Here is a 23,347-nt window from a genome sequence, read left to right as displayed (position 1 = left end):
AAATACTGTTTTAATACCTCCATATTCCCCTTTAAAGTTTCCTCATTTAGATGTCATTTTTCTTTGCTGAATGAAACTTGACATCAGGATGAGATCACCAGATTTCCCCATTTCATCTGAGCTCCAAAATGAGTAACTGATTTCAAAGGATAATTCCCTGGAGCAGCAAGGCCAATGAGTTCTTCAGATCAAAGGTCAGCGAAGCTCAAAGAGGATAATTTCTGGCATACAGTATTTAAACTCTCTCAAGGAGTGTACCGCAAGATGTATCCCCTCCTTCCCCAATAGCTGAACTCTTGTTTTTTGAGGAGACTAATTTGTCAGAGCACATTTTTTCCTCTGTTACATAAATTATACATTAAAGTGAAAGCTTCCTATCTGAACACACAACCTGTACATCCTGAAAGGTTATTTATTTATTAAATGTGCCAGTGGAAGGACTATTCCTGAAACCAGAAGGTAACTCTGTGCTATTCCTCTCTGAAGCACCCTGTGGACTGGGGAACTCTGGTGCTCTTTGCACATGCCAGCAGCTTTCAGCACAGTGCAAGAGCGTGGGGGTGGAAACGAGGGAATGCTCTGTAAGATGCTTTGTTTTGACAGAAGAACCCAACGCAGAGCATTGGGGCAGAGAATAGTCACCTTATGCAGGATCTGCTGCTCAATGCTCTAAGCCTAACGTTTGCCATGTCAATGTTATTTGGGATGCTGTCCCTTAACTGATAAAAAACCACTGTAGAAGTCTTTTGGCCATTATGTACCTGTATACATTTAAAAGTATGTGTGATAACATGGATGGATTTATTTTTTTTAATTGGTTGTCCGCTGTTCCAACAAAGCTAGGGGTCATACCAGCCTAGCTTTCATTTATTTCACATTCTCTAGAGTGAGATTGTGAGGGATTGCAGTAGCTCCTCATACAAATGTTTCTATCAGCTTAGTTAGAACTGTTCATGTGAGAAACTGATGACTTGTACACATGAGCCATTGGAAATCTAGGTACATATTTAATAGTTATGAAGAACCACTGTCAATGTAACTGTCCTTGTTATGAAGGCCCATGCTACCTTTTCATTTCTTGTTGATTTTAGAAGAAAACCACAAGGCTGGACAACCAAGTGTTGTCTTTTGTTTTATGGGGGTCTTTTTGTGGCCTTAGCTTTGAACTTCCAGGAATACGGAGTTGTATTTATGGACAAAGTGAGTATAAAGCAAATGACCCTTCTTCAGATATACTTCAAAGTTCTGTATTGTAAGTAATATTTATCTTAATATGTGCCTTCATGATGATAAACACTATACAAAAACCTCCTGATAAACAGTCCCTGTTCGGCTGATAACACCAGGTTAAAAGGACAAGGGAAGAAACGGCTGTGAAGTGAGCTTTCTCTTCCTTCAGCTGATCTTCCTGCTTAGCTTATGTTTGGGGTAGGGAATCCTAACATGGCTTGGAGTAGAAATCAAAGTGTATCAGTGTGTGAGTATGTGTATAAAAAACTCCATGTCTACTTGCATTTGTACAATGCAGATTGCATGTGCGTGTTGGGAAGCTGGTGTTAGTATAACACCAAAACTGCAAATAAGTATTGAAGTCAGGAAATTCTGAAGGTTTGGGTTTCTGCCTCATTCCCCCTTTCTTTACTACACATCCAGAATCTTTTATAGTATACCACAGCTTTGAAAACCAAAAAAAAAAAAAGTAATACAATGTGTTAAATTTAAACAAAGAAGTAAGACTAGAAAATGTGATATATATTGCAGTGTGGCAATGTGAATGTTGTGCCAGAAATCTTGCTTTTGGAATTTCTGAGAGTATAAAGCTATGGTAAGGGTAGATTTTTTTTATTTTTTTTTTTAAAGCTAATTGTTCTATTTCAAATGTGAAGGAAAATGCTGAAAAATGGCTAATACAATATCTTAATTTCTAGCACGTTAGTGGCTTGCTTTCCTGGAAGACTGCTTGGGAGGCACCTCAGTAGTGCTGAACACCAGGACAGCCACAGAGTAAACCCAGTTTGAAATGGGTCATCCTGAACTGGAAGGGATCATGCCTCCTTTTTTGTAAGGAATCTGACTTTACTGAACTGGCACTTACATGAGATCTTACTTACAAAGGCATGCCCAAGAAACAGTTCCTACATAGCATTAGGATAAAGGCTTTGGGTAAATGCAAATACTGCAGTGCAAGAGAAAAAATGCTGACCTTAAGACCTACATTCTCGCAATATCTTCTATTTTTTAGCAAGTAGGCAGGGTTACTGCTATGCCTAATGAAGTATGGGCATAACGATGTTGGCAGAGGTATGTGGATGTATAAAAAAATCATATCTAAAAAGTTTGAGGGTAGGGTTAAAATATCTGTATATATTTTTGTAGCACTAATGAATATAGAATTAATTTTCTTCAGATACAGGGTTTCATCCTGTGCAAGGCTGAGTGCCTCTGCAGGAGACAAAGGCACAGCTATTAAGTTCTTGGGCATTTGTCTTTTAATCCACATGAGAGGTACATATATCTTTCTGTTATACATTTGATATATGTTATGCTATGATATTTTGTGATACATGTCTGCTAGATGTTAATATTGATGCTCTTTATGAGTACTATTGAATTATGCAAGTGTGTAATGTTTAAATTGAGACTTAGGTGAAATATTTTTTCATACATACTTGAAAAAATGCAGCTTGACCTTTTTGGCAGTTAGTGTTACCTTTTTGGAAAGTAGTAAGGTTTGTGCGTATTTGAAGAGGGAAATTGGAACAGAATGAGGACTTCATTTCAGCTTCACTACTTCATTCAATGCTGGTGAATGCAACGTGTTTTTGCAATATGTCACAAACTTCCAATATTTTGCAAATTATTCAACTTATTTACAGTAACAGTTCTGCTGATTTATATTCTCATAATACTGTGTTTGAACTTCCTGTGACTCTGTGATGTTTGTAGGAGAGGCTGTGTACCAAAAGCTGTCGGTAGATTGTCTGCTGAAATTACCCCAGATGTGTAGTGAACACAAAAGCAAATCAAGTATAATGATCCTCTCATACAAGTTTGCTGAAATCAATTTCACCCTAAATATAAAGACAGATTTGCAAATATAAGACTGCTTTGACATTTCCTTATAAGCGTTTTTTTCTTAAATATATTTTCGCAGTGGCTTTGCCTCCAGAGAAGACAGATGGAGTTTGCAGTGGAGATGAAAAGAAAGCAGAAAAAGAAAGTGACACACGCACAGGTTCCAAGAAGCAACTGAAATTTGAAGTAAGTCCTCTATATTTTAAAGTTTCACTGTACTGACATAATTATGGTAGAAAAATAACCTGTGGACCAAATAGTGTCCTCTGATGCATGTATGTAGCTCCCAACAATTGTAATGGGTACAGGAGGAAGCAGAATTGGCACAAGTCAGTGTCTTACTATTGGTGCTCCTTATGAGGTGATTAGTGAGATTCATTTCCAGGTTTGGAGAGGATCAAATGATGATCATTCCTCTGTAGGATCTGAAATGTACAGTAAGAAGAGGCATTCGGTCTAACCCTTTATTTATCATCCTTTCGTTAGTAATTTATTATGCTGGCTACCATGTTATCCAGTCTTTAGATTGACTTTCATGGACTATTGCACTTGATTAAATCTGCCTAGTGTAAAAGATGTTTATGAAAGCTTCCTTAACCATCAGTCTTCTGTGCCTGGGCCTCCAAAGTGAAATAACCCTGACCTGCTACATGGGAAATCCATCTGATCACATGGCAGGAGGAGGGCAATGAGTCCGATGATCTATTTCCTTGTAGGCTTACAAACATCATGAAACTGCCAGACATGGTGTGTAGTTGGCAGGTTTTGTTTATATAGGGAGTGATTTAATAAATATGAGTATTGAAACATGCTGTCACCCAGCTAGAGGCTTGTCTGTCTTGGTGAGGAGGAAGGTACTCTGGTACCGGCAAGAAACAGCAGGAATTTTCATCTCTCTGTACTCCAGCAGACATGGCAAACTTCTACTTTTCAGTGCTGTCAGCCTGTCACAGTAATGAGCTTTGCGTTCCTCAATTGTTATTTAAAAGACCATGCAGCCACCTTGCAGCATGGCTCGAGTGTTCGTTTCCTTCTCTAGAGCAGATTTAGTAGTCTGGTACGATTTATTTTTTACTGTTTTAAGGCTGATCAAAAGGAGGTAGCTTTCCCATAGGCGGTTCAGGTGTTGCTAGGTGCTTGTGTGCCTTCCAGGGGGCGGTGACTTTTCCTGTCCCCTTTTTTTTTTTTTGCACAGCGGTAACTCTTTTTCTAGGCACATTTTATATTCTACCTCGACTAGCAATTTGCAGACAGGAAAGGCATGATAAGTTGCAATTAACAGTGCCTTGCTATTTGAACATTGGAGGACACCTGTCAACATGGTTGGTGCCAGAGTAGCTGGAACTCCACCATACCGGCAAAGTCTGTGTTTGTTCCCAAGTAGTTCTTGGCATGCCATAAAGGTTAGCACTTGGTACTAGGCACCATGACTAATGCAGGGAAGGTTGCCATGGCTCTTAACTAAGCAGAGCACATCCTCGCATAAAGATGTTATGTTAGGCAATGTGGGACAGGGAAGTATTAATACGTGGCAAGAAACCAAGTATTGATATTTTTTCCCTTGTTCTACAAATGAAAGTTTTCCAGCTATGTAAGCCAGGAGCTAAGAGATTGGTAAATGTTTCAAAGGTATAAAAGAATCAGAAATGCAAGTGTTGAGACAAGAGGTCTAAATCTGAGGTGGATGTGATTTGGCTTTTAAAGGTGCCGGGAATGTTTATGTAACATGAAGCTGTGTTTCCACAGTAGAGTGTGGGGCACTTGGCAGCTTTCAGCCGGCCTTGTTACAACTGAGAGAAGGCTGCCTTTGAACTCAGCAGGGGACAGGGGGTACCCGTAACTGCTGTAGGGAATTGGTTTCAAGTCAGAAGATCAACCAGGTATTTTGAGCTCTATCATGCTGAAGCTATTTGGAGCTGTTTATTTTACTTGCATATGGTGGCTTTCATTTTAATTGCACTGTAACGTTTCTGTTTTGCCTTGTTGTGGCTCTGGATAATTCTGATTGCACAGGTCGAGAGAAAGTAAACGGTTTGCACCCAGGTGACTGGAGTCAGTCAAAGTGCATCCTTTGTTCTTGACTGAAGTCTTGGTTTTGGTTTGGGGATTTTTTTTCCCTTTAACAAATTGATTCTTTCAGGCTTTCCACAGATCATACTCTCACTAACAGAAGCACAGTTAAAATAAAGACCAGGCACTCCTCCCAGGTCGTTCTTAACCTGCCAGTTCCTAGGCAGGCTCCATTTCGGGAGCTTCAGTGGCATGATGCTGTACTGCACTAACTCTGACAACCTTTGGGTATCAAATATCTGTGTCAAGGACAGGTCTCACTGGTGGGGATTTGTGCCACATGTCCACTTTGTATTAATGGCTACTTCTGCCACTGTGGTGTACCACCTCATTCTGTGAGTCTATTTCTGTTACCTTTTTCTTCCTGAGTTAAGCAGAGTTTTCCTTCTCACTATTTAGTGGGAAATCTTACTATATTTCCAGAGCTTCAGGGAGTAGTTTTCTTGTACCTTTTTGTGTTTTCTGCAATGAAGTAGAAAGCATCTTGAAGATTCCCCGAAGTCTAGCCCAAGGAAGTTAGGATTATCATGTGATTGTGATGAGTCTCCTTCATTGTGGTGGACAGAGGCCTCCCAGGGGACATATCCTGAAAGCTTCCTCCCACGAGGGAGGGAGGAAGAAAGCAAGCAGCCTCCTTCTAGGGAGAGTCTCCTCTGCAAACAGGCCTTTTGCTTTAGGTAATCAGCTGCTCTTTGCATGTTTCTTAGGAATTGCAATGTGATGTGTCTGTAGAGGAAGATAACAGGCAAGAATGGACCTTCACACTGTATGACTTTGATAACAACGGAAGAGTCACACGCGAGGTAAGCAAAGTACAGCTGCCCCTTTGTGTGCAGCATTTGCTAACAAGAGAAGTGTTTTAAAACAGGAACATTTTTTCTTGTATGAAATAGAAGTGTCCCACCAATTTAAACAGCAGTTTCCATGGACCCTTCCCTTCTAGAAACCAGTAGCAGTAGCAGTTTACTGTTTTCAGATGTACTGTACCACTTTTTAAGCTGGTTGTTGTTTAATATCTGGGATTAGCCTTCAAAAAATAGTACTGGCATTTGAGGAGGAAAAATATCTGAAACAAGTGAACAACTAAACACATTGTCAAAATAAACCCCTGCAAATGTATATTGTTCTGGCTTCTATCCTGCTTTTCAGAGTTAAGCTAACCAAATAGCACGGTTGCTTTCTGACATTCTTTCCAGTAGGACTAACTATACTGTTCTGTTGTTTTCATGAGTATTAGGCTGATCTCTGCCTTCTCCCTCCAAGTATAAATAACATTGATGATACTTGCTGGAGGACCATAGTGAATGGCTGTCAAAGCATACCCGTGTGTATTTTTTATTATCAGGATGTCTTCAAGTCGTATTTCCTGTGCAAGTAAGAAGCCAAATGAGAGGATGTATAGGTTAGAATACAGTCCTTTTTCAGAACTATTTCTATCCAAATTGAATGATACTTCTTCTAGAAGAATGTCTTTTACTGAGATTTACTGCAATGTGCTGTCATTGATTTTTTGTGAGGTGTGTTTACTGGCTCTCATGCCTTCTGATAACAGCTGAAAATTGACAGTTTTTGTCTCTCTTGGCTCTTATGCTGGCGTCTGTGAAAATTACTAACAACTGATTGAAAGGAATAGGGTAAATACTGAAAGTGTAGTGGCCTTAGACACCAAATGAGGGCAGAAAAGTTTTCCTAGAAGACTGAAGCAAATCTCTTTTGACATTTATGAACAAATTGCCACATGTGGTGGTTGTTCAGGGTTTTTAACATGTATATGAACATCATTACTAGGCTTTTTTTATTGTCTCTACTCTGATAGTGCTTTGAATAGTCAAATGAAATCTGTGCCCCTCATGCAAGAGAATAAGCAGATGAAATGTTACAGGCCAAGTCCACAGTTTCAAATGGGAAGACGAGATATACAGAGAGGGCCAGGAGAAGGCGGGGGTGGGGGGGAAGTAGTATTGGATTTGTTAATGTATGGAGAACAGAGACCAGAAAAATGAAATAACTTGCCTGAAGTCTCACAAGAACCTAGTGGCAGATTGAACCCAGATCTTTTGAGACCCAAGGCTAAGTCTTCATTACAAGATTATCGTGACTCTCAAAGAATAGCGGAAAAAGCACACAAAACCTAAACCCACACACATGGGTGTGCTTTACATTCAGGCATGGAATTCCCATTATTGTCAGTGGGAGTTCCATGTGCTGAACATAATGAGAGTATGCTTTCAAGTATGTATACAATAATTATTTGTGATTATGTGGTACACCAAAGAGCTTAATTTGACTGTACTTAGAGAATATGTTACAGCCAAATTCTACCTCTCCCTGCTACAAGAGCAGACTGCAGCTTAACTGAAACCAAATCTGTGCAGGGATTGAAAATTATCCTACTCTGAGGTTTGGAGGTTGCTATATTCAGGCTTGAACCTGTGCCAAAAAAAATTCTTTTAACCAAGGGACCAAATAGGTTGATAATTTTCAGCTCTTTACATGGACCAAAGATAGAAACAAATAGTATGCACCATTGCAGAGTTTCCCAGTTATGTTACACACTTCTTTTGCAAGCTGTTCCAGTGCCATTTGTATAATCTCTCTTGTTGCTTGTCTTTTGTTGAATCCAGATGCAGTTTAAGAGTTGTTTGTGCAAGAATGACTAACGATAGCAGCTCATAGATCATCTTGGCCACAAAAGAGGAATTTCAGTCTCTTCATATGACATAGAATTTCTTGTTCTATTAGTCCCTGAGAGACTGGCAGTCAAGATAGTGGGCTTGATACTGTCGTTTGTTAAGCAGCTCTGTGCCTAATCCAGCAAAGGGCTTAACAATGGCAAATGTTAAATTTGTGAATAGTTTCAATTAAAATGAATGGAACACATGCTTTGAGTTAAAAGTTTGTGAAGCACATTGCTGGATCAGGGACAGAACGGACAGTCTGAGGAAGAGAGCTGATGTGTACCAGTGCCATTTAGTGAGCTGATGAAAATGCTTTCAGAACCAGTCAGCTTTTCTAAACAAAGGTCCAGTGTTCTGGTGAGAACAGCTTAGTGTGGACCTCTTCTCCTTCTCTGAAAATGTCACTTTAATGTCTCCTGGATTTACAGCCAGATTTAACAGAGAGATGAAATTTATTAAGTCAGATTTCTGTCTGTAGACCTTGAGGTGCTTTACAAAAAAGAAGTCAGCCTTATCATTCTTGTTTTTCATGTTGGAAAAGTGAGACACTGGAAAAGGAAGTGACTTGCCCACCCACATCCATTTCATTCGATTGAAAGTCATTGTGTTTAAAACATTGGACTTCATGTCCAGAGAGTTTCCAAAGGAATACACACTGTTAAATGAAGTTTGTAAGAGACATGTAGGTGGGGTGCAATTCTACAAGTGGACTAAATGTTTTTTTCATTAAAATGTTTGAAAATTGTAAATAAAATATGGATTTAGTTACTGGATAAAATTTTCCCTTGGGTTTTACACAATGACAGATCACCGCAAGAGCATTCAAATTCCATCTTAGTGAAATTTCTTCTGGATCTTAACAACATCTTCAGAACTTAATACTGCTTTGATTTCCTCCTAGAGTCTGTATGACTTATTCCGTAGTCCTTATAATTAGAAATTCAGATCTAGTCATGCTTCTTGAACAGATACACCCATTATGAAAGCATAATTATTGGGATGGCAAATTATAAAATTAGCATTACTGTATGTTATTAAAATACTGCTTTTTCTGTCATAGAAGACGACTATTTTTCAGTCCTTTTGGTATAGTGGGAGATAACTTTTCCTGCTCTAATACGTATATTACAAAACTTGGCTAATAATGTTTCCTTTCATTCCATAAGCCATAAGAGGACAATTCATTATGTACTGCAGGCCTTTTTAGAACTGACAGCTGCACTGTAATTATCTTCACACGGATATTTGTAATCGGACTTGAAACTTGGATAATTGAACTAATGTGTTTTGATCCATGAGGTTTTATATTGAGCTCTCTGAATGTAATTATACTTCATAAACACTGGCCTCTTTTTTTTTTTTTTTTTTTGCAATCGGTTCTTTCTTGGAAAATTGAGTTTCTTTGGTGAGTGACTGCACAGGAATAAGCACACAAGAAAGTTGCTTGTCAGGGGTAAAAAATGGGAATTTATTCTAGACTAGTTGTTGAGTAGATAGCAAGTGAAGCTCCTTTCAGGTTCCAAATAAGAATGATTCAAAAATGTATGTGATCAAACAAATCTGATGTTGCAGTAAAAACATCCTGCTATATGTAAAAATCAGACTACACATAATAGTAGTAAATAAATAAATAAATAAATAAATAAAGTACAAATGAGATACAGAAGCTGCAATGGAACGAACAGATATAGTAGTGCCTGTCTGTATCAGAGGGACCATCATTTCAGCCATTAGATTTGGTGGATTTGTGCTAGAGAGAAATATTAAGAGAAAATACTACTTCTCTTTTGGTTTTGAGGGGAGCCAAAGACATCTCTCCCAGACAAGTTACAAAGAATGTTTTCTGTCAGTGTTACTAAACTCAGTGGTTGGTTTTTTTGTTGTTGTTGGGGGTTTGGGGTTTTTTTTTTGAGTTTTGGGGTTTTTTTGTGCAAATGGCTCATTCTGTTAAATTAATTCCACTGGAAAACCCTCTTAGTTTCCTTTACAGAATCTCTAGTTTGCTAACTAGTCCTATGATTAGAAGTAAAAAATTAATATCTGGAATAGGAACTTTCTCAGTCACGTGAGTTCTGTAAAGAATGAAGAATACTTCGATGCAATTTGCTTTTGTTCTTTTTTGCACACCCATTAGTTTCTCTGAATGTTCTAAATTCCTGCTAATCTCCTGCTGGACATCTGTAAAGTATTCTGCGGATACGTGTGTGAGTGCAGCATACGTGTGTGGCCTTAACTGTTTGCTTTTTAGTATTTCTAATGCAAGTATTTCTGGCAATCTATTAAAGCTGATCTTTTTAATATACTTTGTTGTATTAGCTGCTTGATAAAATAGGATGTGAAAAACATACAGATTAACACTGTTAAATCCTTCAGCCCTGGAAAAAATATAAATCTGGGTATGGCATGTGCTGGCAGTTTTAGTACTACCCAGCAAGCATTTGTTTTCCTCTTTGAGGAAAAATATCATAGTTTCAGCTTTCTTACTTGATTAAACTAGCTATCCTACCAGAAATTCTGCACACTGGAAGCCAGCCCTTCAGAAGTTAGTTAGATTCCTGCAGCCTACTTCCCCTCTAAATATAATCTGTTTGCTATAAAGGAGAGAAATCTTTTTTTTTTTTAATTCTTACTTCTCTTCACTCATTTAATATACTGGTTTAAAAATCCATAATGATTTTTAACTAGAAATGGTTTACAAGTACATTTCAGTAAAAAAAACCCAAGCAAATGATATTTTTGGAAAAATGGGAAACACTGAAAAATCTCTTCTTGGTTTTTTTTTTTTCATGTAAAAAGGGAGGAAGTTTGAGAAATGTGGGATGAAACATTTTGTGCAAGAAGTGCCAAGCAGTCTTAAGCAAAGCAGTTACAAAATCATGTGACTAGTAAAAATCGTAATCCATTGTGCAGAAAAGTTAGAGTCTTTGGTGGATGGTCTCTGAGACATGCTGGTTGGTCTACCAGAAGAGAGGAAAATTTAAGTAGCTTTTATTCTTGATCTTTGAAGCTAAGTTTCTTGAGGACAGTGAAATGCACAAGCTGGTGTGTAGAAGGTAAAGCTGTCTCAATGGTTTTAGGCAGTTCTTTAAGGAATTTAAATACAGATAACATTCAGTGGGAGAGCTTTCAAGGCGAACATAAATTGCCTCAGCCTCCTGGCAGTCTACTGGAAGGTGAAAATTCTTTTGGGGGTAAATATAGACATAACTGTAAAATACAAATTTTGTAACATGTATTTTAATGGTCTAGCACTACTAATTTGTCAAGAAGCCATTACCGTATTAGCTGCCAAAAAAGGGCTGTGCGAAGGTAGTTTTAGTCACAGTCCAAAACTCGTTGACGAAGACCATTCCTACCAGATCAGCGCCTCAGGAATTTGTATGTTATAATTGTGAAACAATAACTGGAAAGCGAGAGGAGGTTCAAGCTGCCTTGTAGCTGGTACCTACCCAGCCAGGGCTTTGGTAGATGACAGTGTAGCAAATGACCCAAGCAGACTTGTTTGACCAAATCAGAACTGTCAGTTTGCTAGAATTCCCAACCCCAAATTAAGACCACAAGTAAATGATTCCTATAATAAAAATGTTGTTGTCAGTATTTAAAAGATCAGCATAAGCATTAAGCGGTTACTTATGGATATCCCTAACCTCGATCTTGGTACATATCCAGTCTGACGACCACGTTCATTCAGTGCCAGAATGCAGAGCAGCTCAGATCGTCATGGAGGAAGCTGGTTATTAAACATGTAAGGAAATGCAAAGGCAGCAGAGTATAAGGCCACAAGGTGTCATGATACCTCTGTGCAGCCTCTTAAACTGCATGGAGCTTGGACATTAATTTGGGTTAATTTGGGCCTGTTTGGCTGAGAGATGTAAATTGTCCTGATGTGATATGTATGTGCACGTATTTCTGACTTGCCAAATATGTGTCACACAAATGCTGCATCTGGCCTTCCTTGACAGCGTTTGGGAGTACTTTTTAAACTGCTGAGTCAAGCGGCTTGTTGAGAAAGACCCTCACAGAACACAAGGGGCAGATTATATGCCTGTTAGCAAGTTAGACCTCATCACTGGAAAAAAAGTCATGAAAAAGGACAGTGGGAGTAAAGACTTTTTGTCTTTGCCTATTGAAGTTAAAATAGACTAGACGATCAGCTTGTACAAACATCTGGCGTAGCTGAAAAAAGGAAGGGAGGCGGATGGTTGTGAATGAAAGAATTGATAATAACTTCTTGATAGTAGCCTTGCGTGGAAAAATGCCATGTTGGCTAACCAACACTTGTTAAGGAATGTATGGAAAAGGCTCTATTCACCAAAGTGCTGAGTGTATGAAGCCCTGTTAAGAATAAATACGGTGCTTAAGTATTCTGCTGAAGGGGAAGGTTTGGCTTATCAAGGTGTAGGTTTATACCATAATGCTCCTAGAACATGATTTATGGAGGGTGTATAAAACAACAGATATGTTTTGTTTGTCTGTCTATGTTCTTGCTTGGTTGGGTTTTTTCATAGATGAAATAAAAATCCAGCCCTTCAAGCTGGCTGTCAGATATGGCTGTGTCTATTTAGAAGTCTGGCTAGGTTTCAAATTAGGGTGGAATTGTGAGAAGTGAGGTGTGTTAAAGAGCTGTGAGGCATCCACCAGACTGTCACTGAGCAGTCTTTCCCTCATTCAAGCTTTAGACGGTGGTTCTTGTCAAGGGGATGGAAAGCAGCTACTGACATGATAATAACAGCCCACATATAGAGACTCTTGTGGCAATGGTAGAAAAAAGATGGCAGTGGGGAAAGAAAGGAGAGACTGCAAATTCTGCTCTCTTTTTATGAATATGTTGTCTTGAACTCACAAGTTTGGAGAAATTCCACTGGGTGCAGAAAAGTTAGAAGAGGGTACATGTTAAGACAAAGTTGGACCTTCTAGGATTTGGTTATTCATTCTGCGTATTGAGCTGGAAAATCATTTACTGGAAAGTCATTTGTCCTGGCCATAAGCTCAGTATCTCTCTAAATTCTGTGTGAGTAGAAATTAGTATTTCTGTGTCACCTATAAAGCTGGTTAGATAATGGGGACTGTGTGGCATATTGACTACTAAAGTGCTGGGACCCATTAAGGCATACTAAACTTCAAGCTGCCATTGTTACAGGCAGGACCCCTGGGCAAAGGAAAAATTGTAGAGGTTTTGAATTTTTATAGACCTGCCTCTTAATCCTCAGAACCAGTTATACTTAACAAAAGATGATTTAGGTATTTTCTTTGTGCTCCCAGGCATCTGGAAGGAGCTTAGGTACTAGGATAGATCAAGGAATAGGAAGACCAGCATAGAGAAATTCTCAGCTATACATTGAATGGGATCTTTATAGCCTGCAATGATCAGTATGCTTTGGCCTTAGGTTGGTGCCCAAGATCAATTTGGATGAAATGCCTTTGAGAAAAAGCAGTGAGCCAAGAAATCTCCTTTTCATCCTGGCAATTTAAGGTAGTACCCTGTTTGAGCCTGGATGGATTAGATCAACCTGAGAGACCTTTGAGCATCGCCAGCTACTAAACAGTGTTTCTCCTGTTTGAAACAATTGGTTTATTAAAATTGGCTAGTGTTCTTTCTGATATAGCAAGACATGTAAGCATTCATTCACATCCTATTGCTTTCAAAGAGTTGTGTGAAGTGTTCTGTAATAGGCTTGACTGGATAATCTCTGCTGTTCAAAAATGTAAGTTTAGAACGGGTTTGAATTTTGCAAAATAAGCTAGTCCGCGAAACGCATATGGTAGAGTGACATTCAGACATAATTTATTTCCAAACCTGAGGTTTACAGTTCTGCCACTTCTCTTATTGGTTCTCCTCTATATAATCACCCATTTAACTATCACAAGAAAAAACCCCAAGAAGTAGTAAGACTGTAATGTCCAAGATTTTCTTCAGTTGCTGTATTTGTTTTGGTCATGTGAACTCAATTTGTAGTGCAGTGTGAATAGTTATCCCTGGGTTCTGTTGAAATCAAAGAAAAGAAAAGGCAGAACACAATTTTGCTGATTCACAGTTTGGGAAACCTGGATACCTTGTGCTGTTGTTATTGTTTTGATCTGGCTTACCCCATTTCATAAATGTTACGCTGTTTGATGAAGATTGTAAGGTTCTGTGCAAGTTCAGCTCTTTTAAATTCAGTGACTTCTGAAGATATTTCAGCATTTAATAGTCCCAAGTCCAAAATAATTAAAAGTATCAAAGCTGTAGGTTTCATACTTTCACAATAGTGTGTCTTTTTGTGTTTCAATCCAACTATAGGATATTACCAGCTTGCTTCATACCATCTATGAGGTAGTTGATGCGTCAGTAAATCATTCTCCTAGTTCCAGCAAAACTCTGCGAGTGAAACTTACTGTGGCACCAGATGGCAGCCAGAAGAAAAAGAGTATCTTGTTAAATCATACTGGTAAGGATGTGCAATCAGCCATTGGAAAAAAATATGAAAAAATTCAAGAATCCCTTAAAAATCCATCTTCGTATTTTGTTAATAGAAGTAAATATATACTTAAAGGCAGATGCTTATGTGGGTATTTTAAACTCCCAAGAACCTGCTTTAAGATCTTGGGTGCAAAATTGCCTACCCTCCTTTCACTGTCTCTTAAGCAAATTAGGGTTCCCTCTCTCGATTGATTGTTTCTTTTTGGAAGCAGCAATAACCTATATGTTGTGTAATTGCCTTTGTGTACTGCAAGGGAGATTTAAGGCCTTTTTGACTTGTACCACTTTAACTCTGGTGATATTACAGAATTCAGTTTGTGTAAAAACAGGTGTAGTGATATAAAATGTTTTTTGCAAGTGCATAGCTATCACTGATGCAGGATAAGAATAAACAATTAAGCATAAGTAACCTTTATGAATCTCTCTGTAAAAATTGCACATTTTTCTGTACTGGCAGAGTCTGACATTATAATGTGGCTTATACTCTGATGGCTTATTCACTTTATATTCACTCTAATAATAGTTGTATCAGCATAGTTATTTCAGTAGGTAAAGTAGTACTAAATTAAAATACTTAAAAGTATTTAAGGTAATACTTCCATAGAAAATGTGGGCACCTTATCCAAAAGGAGAGCCTTGTTACCTTAGTTTTAATATATACATTCACTCCGTCAAGTGCAGACATAAGCAAATTTGCACTGCTGGCAGCTATGTGATGCACTAGTACAGCATCAAACTCCAAACTACCGAGCCCTCCTGAGGGACAAGAATATCAGTGTGAATGTGGCTCCATTTAACCTGCCACATGGCTTGCAGCCTAACCCTGACTAATATCCTACAGTCAAGGTTATGTCTGCCTAAAATCTGTCGTGTGGACAAAAGCACTTTTGAAAAGGTTACGCGAAATGATACATTACATCTTGATCTACCAACAAGAAAAAATGTATTTGCAATGTAGGGTGTTAGTTATGCTGATCAGCAAGGACAGTAATGTGAGAATAATGTACTTTCTCTTGTTGGCAGATTTGCAGAGTGCCAGGCATAGAGCCGAAAGCAAAGCTAATGAAGAAGTAAGAAGCTCTGAGAAGAAGCAGCGGGCTTCTCTGAGGTAAGGGCAAAGAACCCTGTTTCCTGACAGGCACTGGATACCTCTGAGGAAACCTCAACCACTGATTTCTTGCTTGCTTGCTTTATTTTTAAAAATTTTGTTAAAATAGAGGAATTACAGGATTTTTCACTTCCATAGGTGGATCCTTTGTATATTAAAACAAAAAACAAAAAAGCAAATCTGTAGCACCCATTACTCAAATTTTCTTCTTCTGTTGGCTCTTTGCAGTGTCTTTTTAGATGCCATCTGCAAATATTGTGCCTACTAATGGAGTTTATAGCACAGCCTTTTGGCTAAAAGTGTCCGTAAAACCTTTTCATCCTCATGGAGGCCAGCTCCTGCCTTTCTCTGTTGTCCTTCCAGCCCATCTTTTTCACTGGTCAACTCAGGTAGCTCCAAGATTTATTAAGTCACTCTTGTTTACCAGGTCATAACCAGACCTGCTTCTCCTTACCACCTTTCCTCTTAAAGGAAGCAGCTTTGAGCTGGCATTGGGTGTACAGTACCTAGCAGAAGGAGGAAAGAAGGGAGCTCGCAGCAGACAATCAGCTTTACAGCAAGTGGTCTACATAGGCTGTGTCCCACAGAGTAAGTGACAAGCAAAAGCTTCCAGCATGCTGCCTGCTCCATGCTCCGTTCTGCTGAGGTGGTTCTGGCTTATAGCAACTGTGGGGTGGCTCAACTCCACTTACAAAAGTGTGTTTGTACATTTGGTAGGAGAAGTAAATTCATGGCTTTCTTACCTCACAGTGGCTGAGCAGAGTGGCCCTATCTGCTGACTCCCACCTGCCAGAAACCATGCTTCCCTGCTCTCACAACAGCTTTGGGTCAACTTCTCCCTTACAGAATTAGTTATTAGGTAGTACCCATGTAGGAAGTACCCATCTAAGCAAGCCTGCTTGCTTAGAACCAATGTATTTAATGTCATCTTGCAGGAAAACTGCGATAATTAATGGTTTTTTTTAAATAAGTTTCAGAATACATTTCACCGCTTGAAAAAATACCTGTCTGTTGTCTTTCAATGGGATCCAGTCTGTGTGACTCAGAGTGCATCCATTTCCAATAAAGCACAAGCACAGTGATTTCTTTTATGAAGAGCTGCAGGTACACTTGCAGCCATCTACAGATTAGATAAAAAAAGGTTTTTAGTTCTTCCGTAACGGAATGTACAATATTATTTTGAATGCCAGTCCAGAACAGGTCTTTTTCCTCTGAAGATATGTAATCATGTGTATCTATCCTGTTATCATGAGTTCTACCTACCTGATAGATATTACCTGCACTGAACTTCAGAGTATGTGATAATGATTTGCAATGTATTTTTCAAGTATTAAAATTTTTTACAGCTAAGAAAAATGTTAATCTCTCAGTCACATGTAGATGTGCTATTCCTTTTTTGAATTTGGTATTTTAATGGATCGAAAAACAAATCAAAAGCAGATAATTTTGATGCATTTTAATGTAGATCAGTTGCTCCAAACAGGTCATCTTGGTGTATAGGTTTGATCTGTTTCAGGATTTTTGTTTCACACTAAGGCAGAGGGAAGTGTTTGCTGAAATGCTACAGTAATGACATTGAATCATTAGTTGCATTTGTTTCTTCAGCTGCAAATTTAAAAAAAAATAAAAATCCACTTTTGGCTTTCCTTGGATTTAGGGATATTTGTCCAAATACATAATAAATTTATCAGGAGAAGGAGCATTCAGTCTTATTAAAAATGACAACAAAACAGTGCCTTTCTTTTTGGATAGAGTAAAAATGCTAGTGAGATATATCCCAGTGAGTAAATCCCAGTACAATCAAATTTCAGATTAAAAGAAGACTAAAATGACTTTTAATCTTCTGTTAGCAACTCTGTACAAAATCTTCTGTGAACTAACTCCATAGTTTTGCTTGCTGGCCTAGATGCGGTGTTCAGATTCCCTCTGCTCATTAGCAAAAGTTTGCCCTATGTGAATTTAATGGACTGTTTTTGTTTGATAATCTATTGCAAAAATGCCCTTTCAGTTTGAAGTCCCCCTCCCATCCACCTTGAAGTCCTGGTTTTGCAAATGTAGTGGTTTTATGAACAGCAGCCATTTCCACTTAAATCCACAGTCATAGAAGCATCAAATGTTGGGGTAGAATCTTGGCTCTCCTGCATTTGTCCTTCTCATCCCTTTGGTTAGAGGCTTCCTAGACAGAACAAATCTGTATCTTGAGCTGAGCAGATCAGCATCAGACAATGATCAGCATCTGACAGTTTTTGTTGAATCTCATCAAATGTGGACAGGACAAAGAATGTCCTGTTCACGCTGCCTATGTTGCAGGGATGTTTGTGCACTCTGGCCAAATTGCCAACCCTCAGGAAAGCTTCCTGAGGCTCATATCAGAATCTCACGATATTAATGCAGAGGCTTCCCCTTTGAAAGCAGCAATGAGGACTTGTGAGAAGTGCACACATTTCACAAATTCAGTCACTTAGGAATTCTAGGCAAGATACAATTAATATTCAAGATAAAATAGATAGAAATGTTTTTAACCTGAAGGTGGGAGATGGGTTAGATTTTTCATCTGCTAGAAGCTACAGGCAGGAGTTTTCACCTGTAGGGCTAATACAAGTATCAGGATCAAGTAGCTACATTCACAGCTAGCTTGCTTGGCATGTGTGGTACAAAATACATGGTGGAAGAGAAAGGGCAGGCAACTTTGTGGATTTGGTATCTTTATGCCATTCTAGTTTATATTTCATTTAGTGCAACAGGGAAAATATGATGCACATCAGCCTCTAAAACATCTTCCTTTTACCCACAGATACACATTCTCTCTCACTCTTTCTTTCCTGCTCAAGTGATTTCTCCCTGACTGGAGTAAACTCTATGTTACCAGTGAACATAGCTTTCAGGAAATGTCCTTGAATTTTTCTACCCTGCACCCTGTCACTGCTCTATTCCCCTTGCCTACTATATTGCCGGGTGCTTATTACCATCAGGATGACACTCCAGCATGGGAATTTTAGAAGGGGCTTTCATACACTCCACAAATGCTTAAACAGATAACTTTTTTAATTAAAAAGCAAAGCAAACCAAAAAACAGTAACAACACTGTATATTTTTACACACTGTGCTTGATGCATGGTTGATGCATGCCTGTGTCTTCCCATGTGTATGCAGGAGAGCGTTGTGGGGCTGGATGCCAGACGCTTCAGTTCTCAGAAGTACTTAAAGTTCTCTTTGACAGTGGAGCACATCTCTCATCAGTATATAATTGCTTCACGGTGTATATTTGCTTGAATGTTGTTGAACGTCATCTTGCATGTAAGAAAGCTATTAGAATGCAGGGCTGTGGCAGTACTGGCGTAGTTTTTCTTCACTGTCTTGATGAGAGATGGAATTTATTACAGTAACAAAAAACCAGGTTCCCTGTTAACTTAGTTTTCAACAGAAAGTGCTGTATACAGTGTTGCTTAATTGTCTTGGATCAAACCCAATGATGTTTTTTCTGGGTTAACTGTGCATTGTCTTCAGCACATATGTGCAAGTCCCAATGGTTTCTGTAGGCAATTCATGCTTGGCAACTTCAGTTAGCCAGGTTCTAGCCCCAGAGATCTTTTACGTTGACCTGCTAAAGTGTAACAACCTGTAAAGGTATGTCTGAGGCAGGCAGGGTACTAAGTTGGCTATGTATCCAAAAAAATAAAGACTATCTGGATGTTCCCTCTTTTTTGAGAGTACCCCGTATCACTCCTGGATTTCAAAGCTGACTCAGAGTCTTTAAAGCTTACCTGCTTTCCAGGCAGACTCTCCTCCATTCAGGAGACTGTACCTCTATCAAAGTAGAGCAAAAATGATCTTCCAGGTAGGTCAAGTCTTGCGACTTCTATCAAAGAAACTGTAGACCTGTGTCTGACAGAGGCACGGGGGACTTATTTCTGTAATGTCCCTGAACAGTACTACGCTAGACCAGGAAAGCAGTTTGTGCCAAAGCTCAATGGGATCAGCAGCCTCTGGAAACGTGGAGGTGTGTTAATAGACTAGAAGTGGAGTACTCGGCACCATACAGTGCAGAGCCCATATTTAGCAACTGGTGTAGGATACAAGGCCAAATTCTGGTCTTAGGTTGACATCCAGTGCAATCACACAGAGAAAGAGCAAGGCCTATGTTGTGGTCTTGGAGACTGAGCTATCTGAATGACAGGCAGTGACTTCATCAAGAGTTTTCTGCTTATCCTGTTTGTTATACTGAAAATATTGTTCATATCTGCAGACATCCATTTAAACTGCTGAACTAAATTGTTCAGCATTATGGGCTACAATACTGTAAACCTCTGCTTGATTATTTTTCTGCCTCATAAATGAATGGTATTTCAGATATTCATTCTCAGGAAATAGTTCTGCTATAAATAAAATTGCAAAGCCAAGCAGGAAAAGGAGTTGAGATTCTGAAGCCAGCGGCTGATCTGACCTTAATAATTGTATTTTTGAAAGCAGCGGTTATCTCTGGGTGTCCTACCAACATCTTCTCTTCTCGGGCTCTCTCTGCTTACTACACCTGTGCTGCTGCCTGTCTTTCTGAAGCAGATACATCCGAATGTTTATCTGACATGAGGCTTACCCCAGTGCTTCCTGACAGCAGTGGGAACAGTCATAAATCAAACAGCAGGTTTTCTTTGGCATGTCCAAATTGAAGAATCAGTTGAATGGTTCGGCCCTAAGACAGAATGTAATAAACCCTAGGAGCATTTTTATTTGTTTTTGCATATGTGATGCAATTTGAAAGCGTCCTTTGCTTTGCAACATCGGGGTCGATTTATACAAGGGGAAAGAACAGTCAGTTCAGGCCTATCGACTTAGCAAATCCGGTCATCCAGAATTTCAAGCATTTGTTGTTTCTTTGTGAGCAACTCCTGTCACTTCAAAGGGGCCATTAGTTGTTGGTTTGCAGATGGTGATAACAACTTTAAAGAAGTTCTGCTGAACTGTAATTTTGCTTCCTGCTGACAGATATCACCAGAGTGAGAATAATCCAGAGCAAAGTGGGTGCTATCGTCATTGTGTTGATGAGAACATTGAAAGGAGAAACCACTATTTGGATCTTGCAGGAATAGAAAACTACACATCAAAGTTTGGGCCAGGTAATTTGGTAATTTATGTTGCAACCTTTTCGTCTTTTCTTTCTTCAGTTGCACGTTCCACATCAGGGGCATGAACCTGCGTGATTTGTCTGTAGTAACTTACTGGAAGGAATAGGACTGTGTGAATACTGCCAGATAGTTACTGGTGAAGGTAGTATCACAATGGAGTGGCTAATGTGCTGCAAGCCTGCTTTGAAGCACTTGCTTGTGTAGCTAAGCTTGGAGGTGAGCCTAGGAGAACAATCTTTACATCTGAATTATTAAGTTTAGTCTATAGGTGAGGTGAGGACTGATTTTTTGGATGTTGGAGCTTGTTCCCAAGATGATACCAGCACATATTTTGTACTCAGTACTGACCCAGAAATCAGGGAATGGGGGTTCATACCTGGAATTTTGGCTTCTATCCCCAAATTAAAGGAATTTGGATTTCCTCCTTTTCCCTGTCCTCTGCCAAGATTTTACTATTCCACTCAGTTATTTTGGTGAATTTCAGAGTTGACCAAGAGAAGGTAACGTAAAGACTTCTATACGCGTGCACGCACACACACACGCACTCTCTTATATAGATATGTATGTATATTTGTGTGTGTATTATTTACTAGTCAAAATTATTGAATGTAATTAGACCAGACAGCCATAATTGCATTCACTTCCTTAGGAAAAATTCACTCTGCCAATTAATGCTATCCCTGCCAACTGCATGCTACTAATTAAAGCTTTGAAATACTAGATGACTAACTCAGCTTGTTATTTCCTAGGATCTCCTCCAGCAGCTCAAAAACATGACCCACCAAGCAGAGTTGTGAATCAGACAAGATCCCGTTCTCATGAACCTGAAACCTTCCATGCTCACCATAGGAAATCTCAAGTGGTGGATCCAAGCCACATCAATCTAGCTGAGAGTTCATATGCCAAGATTGCAGAAATCCAACAGAGGCTGCGGAACCAGGACTCAAACAAGCACTTTGTGAGGTCTCCCAAGGCCCAGGGCAAAAATGTTGCCCCTGTGCATCCTGGAAGGGCAGTTAGAAATAAACCTTTTCAAGGGGCACCCATGCCAATGGCTTCCCCAAGTGCACGGGTGGGCCAGAATCTTCCTTACCTCCCCTTGCAATCTCAACAGGTTCACAAGAAGCACAAGCAGAGGGCAAAGGAGAATCACCAAATGTGCAAAACCTTTCAGTCTCCAGGGACAGTTGTGGAAAAGGAACATGTGAGAGACCTGCCCACAGTCATTTTATATGAAGGCCAAGTTGGACAGATGATACAAAGACATGAACACCACCACCACCATGAGCACCACCACCACTACCATCACTTCTACCAGACATAGAAGAGATCCCACCAACATCCTCCAAGAATCATCCCATATGAAGGAAATGCGTTCTTGTGATACCAGAACTAAGGCATTACTATGATTAATATTATTGTTACTCCATTAATATTCAGCTAGCATATATTTTAGAGGTTATATGGAACTCTTGAAACTTACCCTATTTATATGTTGTGGAACTGCATAGCTTACTTAAACACCTTGTGGATTTTTAAGTTTGTTTTTTTTTAAAGTGGCTTGTAAAACAGCAAACAGCCATAGCTTTTTGAGCTGTGATTTAATACAGGTCGTCAACGCACTTCTTTACAAGTACTACTTCCATTGTAGTAGGAAAGATACTTCAAACACTATTGCAGACATCTAGCTTACCACTCTGCTGTATGTCGGCTGATCGCACACAAGCCTTTTATCAGGGGAGCAATGTTCGAAGGGTTGGACTCCAGAGATACTCAGAATAATGGAAAATACAAACAGCTGCTACCTCTAGTATTATTCAGAATTTATTTTCTTTTTATTGATTGTAATGTGCTACAGGGGTTATTTTAATAATACTGCATTAATGTAGCCTGTTTGTGTTCACATCCTTTCAAACTATCTTAATAATTACAAGGAAATATTAGCTATACTTGTCAACAGAGCTACATTTGTATGACTTACACTTTATTTTCTTGGAGATTCTTCACTGACACAAGTACAGTCTGTTATATACTGGGTAATATTTAAATATACTTCTTTTATTTTTGGTTTTTCTGTTGCTTACTCTCCATTCTGTTTGGGGTAACCATTTGAAAAGAGGAGGATGTGAAATGGGGTGTTCAAAAGCATCACTAGACTTTAGTGCTTGGGCCATAAGTATTGTTCATGGGGGTTTGAGAAGGAGAGGGGTTGTTTGGGGGTTTTGTTTTGTTTAAATCCACAGTTCTTTGTTTTGAGAAAGAATTGAGGAAAATATACTTTCTCACTTTAAATGTTGGCAAATATATATAAAATATAAATATAAATATATATATATATAAATATGCACACTCTCAGGTACATTTTGTTGTGTTTTAGAAATCTGTGGTTTGAATATTAACATTTTAATTTTTTTTTCCACAACAGTGACTTTTTAGAAACATATGCTATGGCATTTTCTTAGGTGCCTCCGATTAAAATTTCCCCAGCACCTACCAATTTGTGCTTCTCCCATTTTAGAGACAATTTAACATGTAAAAAAATATCATTCACAATCATTCTGGCCTCTTCTACTTTTTCTGTATCAAAGGGCTTCCATTCCATGAAGGAGAATGAGACCATACTTACAAGACCTTACTGGCTGCTGAGAAATTTGAAGGTCAAAAGCAAATTGGAAAAGTGAAAAAAAAGGGTCAGTACATTCAAGTTTTACTTTCTGTGGGGCCCAGATTTAGAATACATTCAGTTGGGTTTTGTACAGATCACCATTTTGCAGGTAGAAAGTGACTGAAAAACACCTGCGTTGCTTTTGGAACATTAAAGTAGACAACTCCT

At 38.9% G+C, this 23,347-nt stretch overlaps 1 protein-coding gene across 1 annotated transcript in view; it reads left to right on the top strand.

Annotated features, from left to right (window-relative positions):
* Positions 1 to 21,838, top strand: part of NKD1 (NKD inhibitor of WNT signaling pathway 1) — a 105,657-nt gene extending 83,819 nt beyond the window's left edge. Inside the window, exons 5-10 of the mRNA XM_059825030.1 lie at positions 3,155 to 3,261; positions 5,853 to 5,948; positions 14,104 to 14,251; positions 15,307 to 15,391; positions 20,375 to 20,505; positions 21,264 to 21,838. Coding sequence (XP_059681013.1) covers positions 3,155 to 3,261; positions 5,853 to 5,948; positions 14,104 to 14,251; positions 15,307 to 15,391; positions 20,375 to 20,505; positions 21,264 to 21,838 — 1,142 coding nt within the window. The remainder of the gene's footprint in view (positions 1 to 3,154; positions 3,262 to 5,852; positions 5,949 to 14,103; positions 14,252 to 15,306; positions 15,392 to 20,374; positions 20,506 to 21,263) is intronic.
* Positions 21,839 to 23,347: the final 1,509 nt, after the last annotated feature.

Source organism: Gavia stellata, chromosome 15 (assembly GCF_030936135.1).
Source record: "Gavia stellata isolate bGavSte3 chromosome 15, bGavSte3.hap2, whole genome shotgun sequence".
In the NCBI taxonomy this organism is placed as follows: domain Eukaryota; kingdom Metazoa; phylum Chordata; class Aves; order Gaviiformes; family Gaviidae; genus Gavia; species Gavia stellata.
The sequence above is the reverse complement of the archived record's forward strand: the minus strand, read 5'-3'. Positions and strand labels throughout refer to the sequence as shown.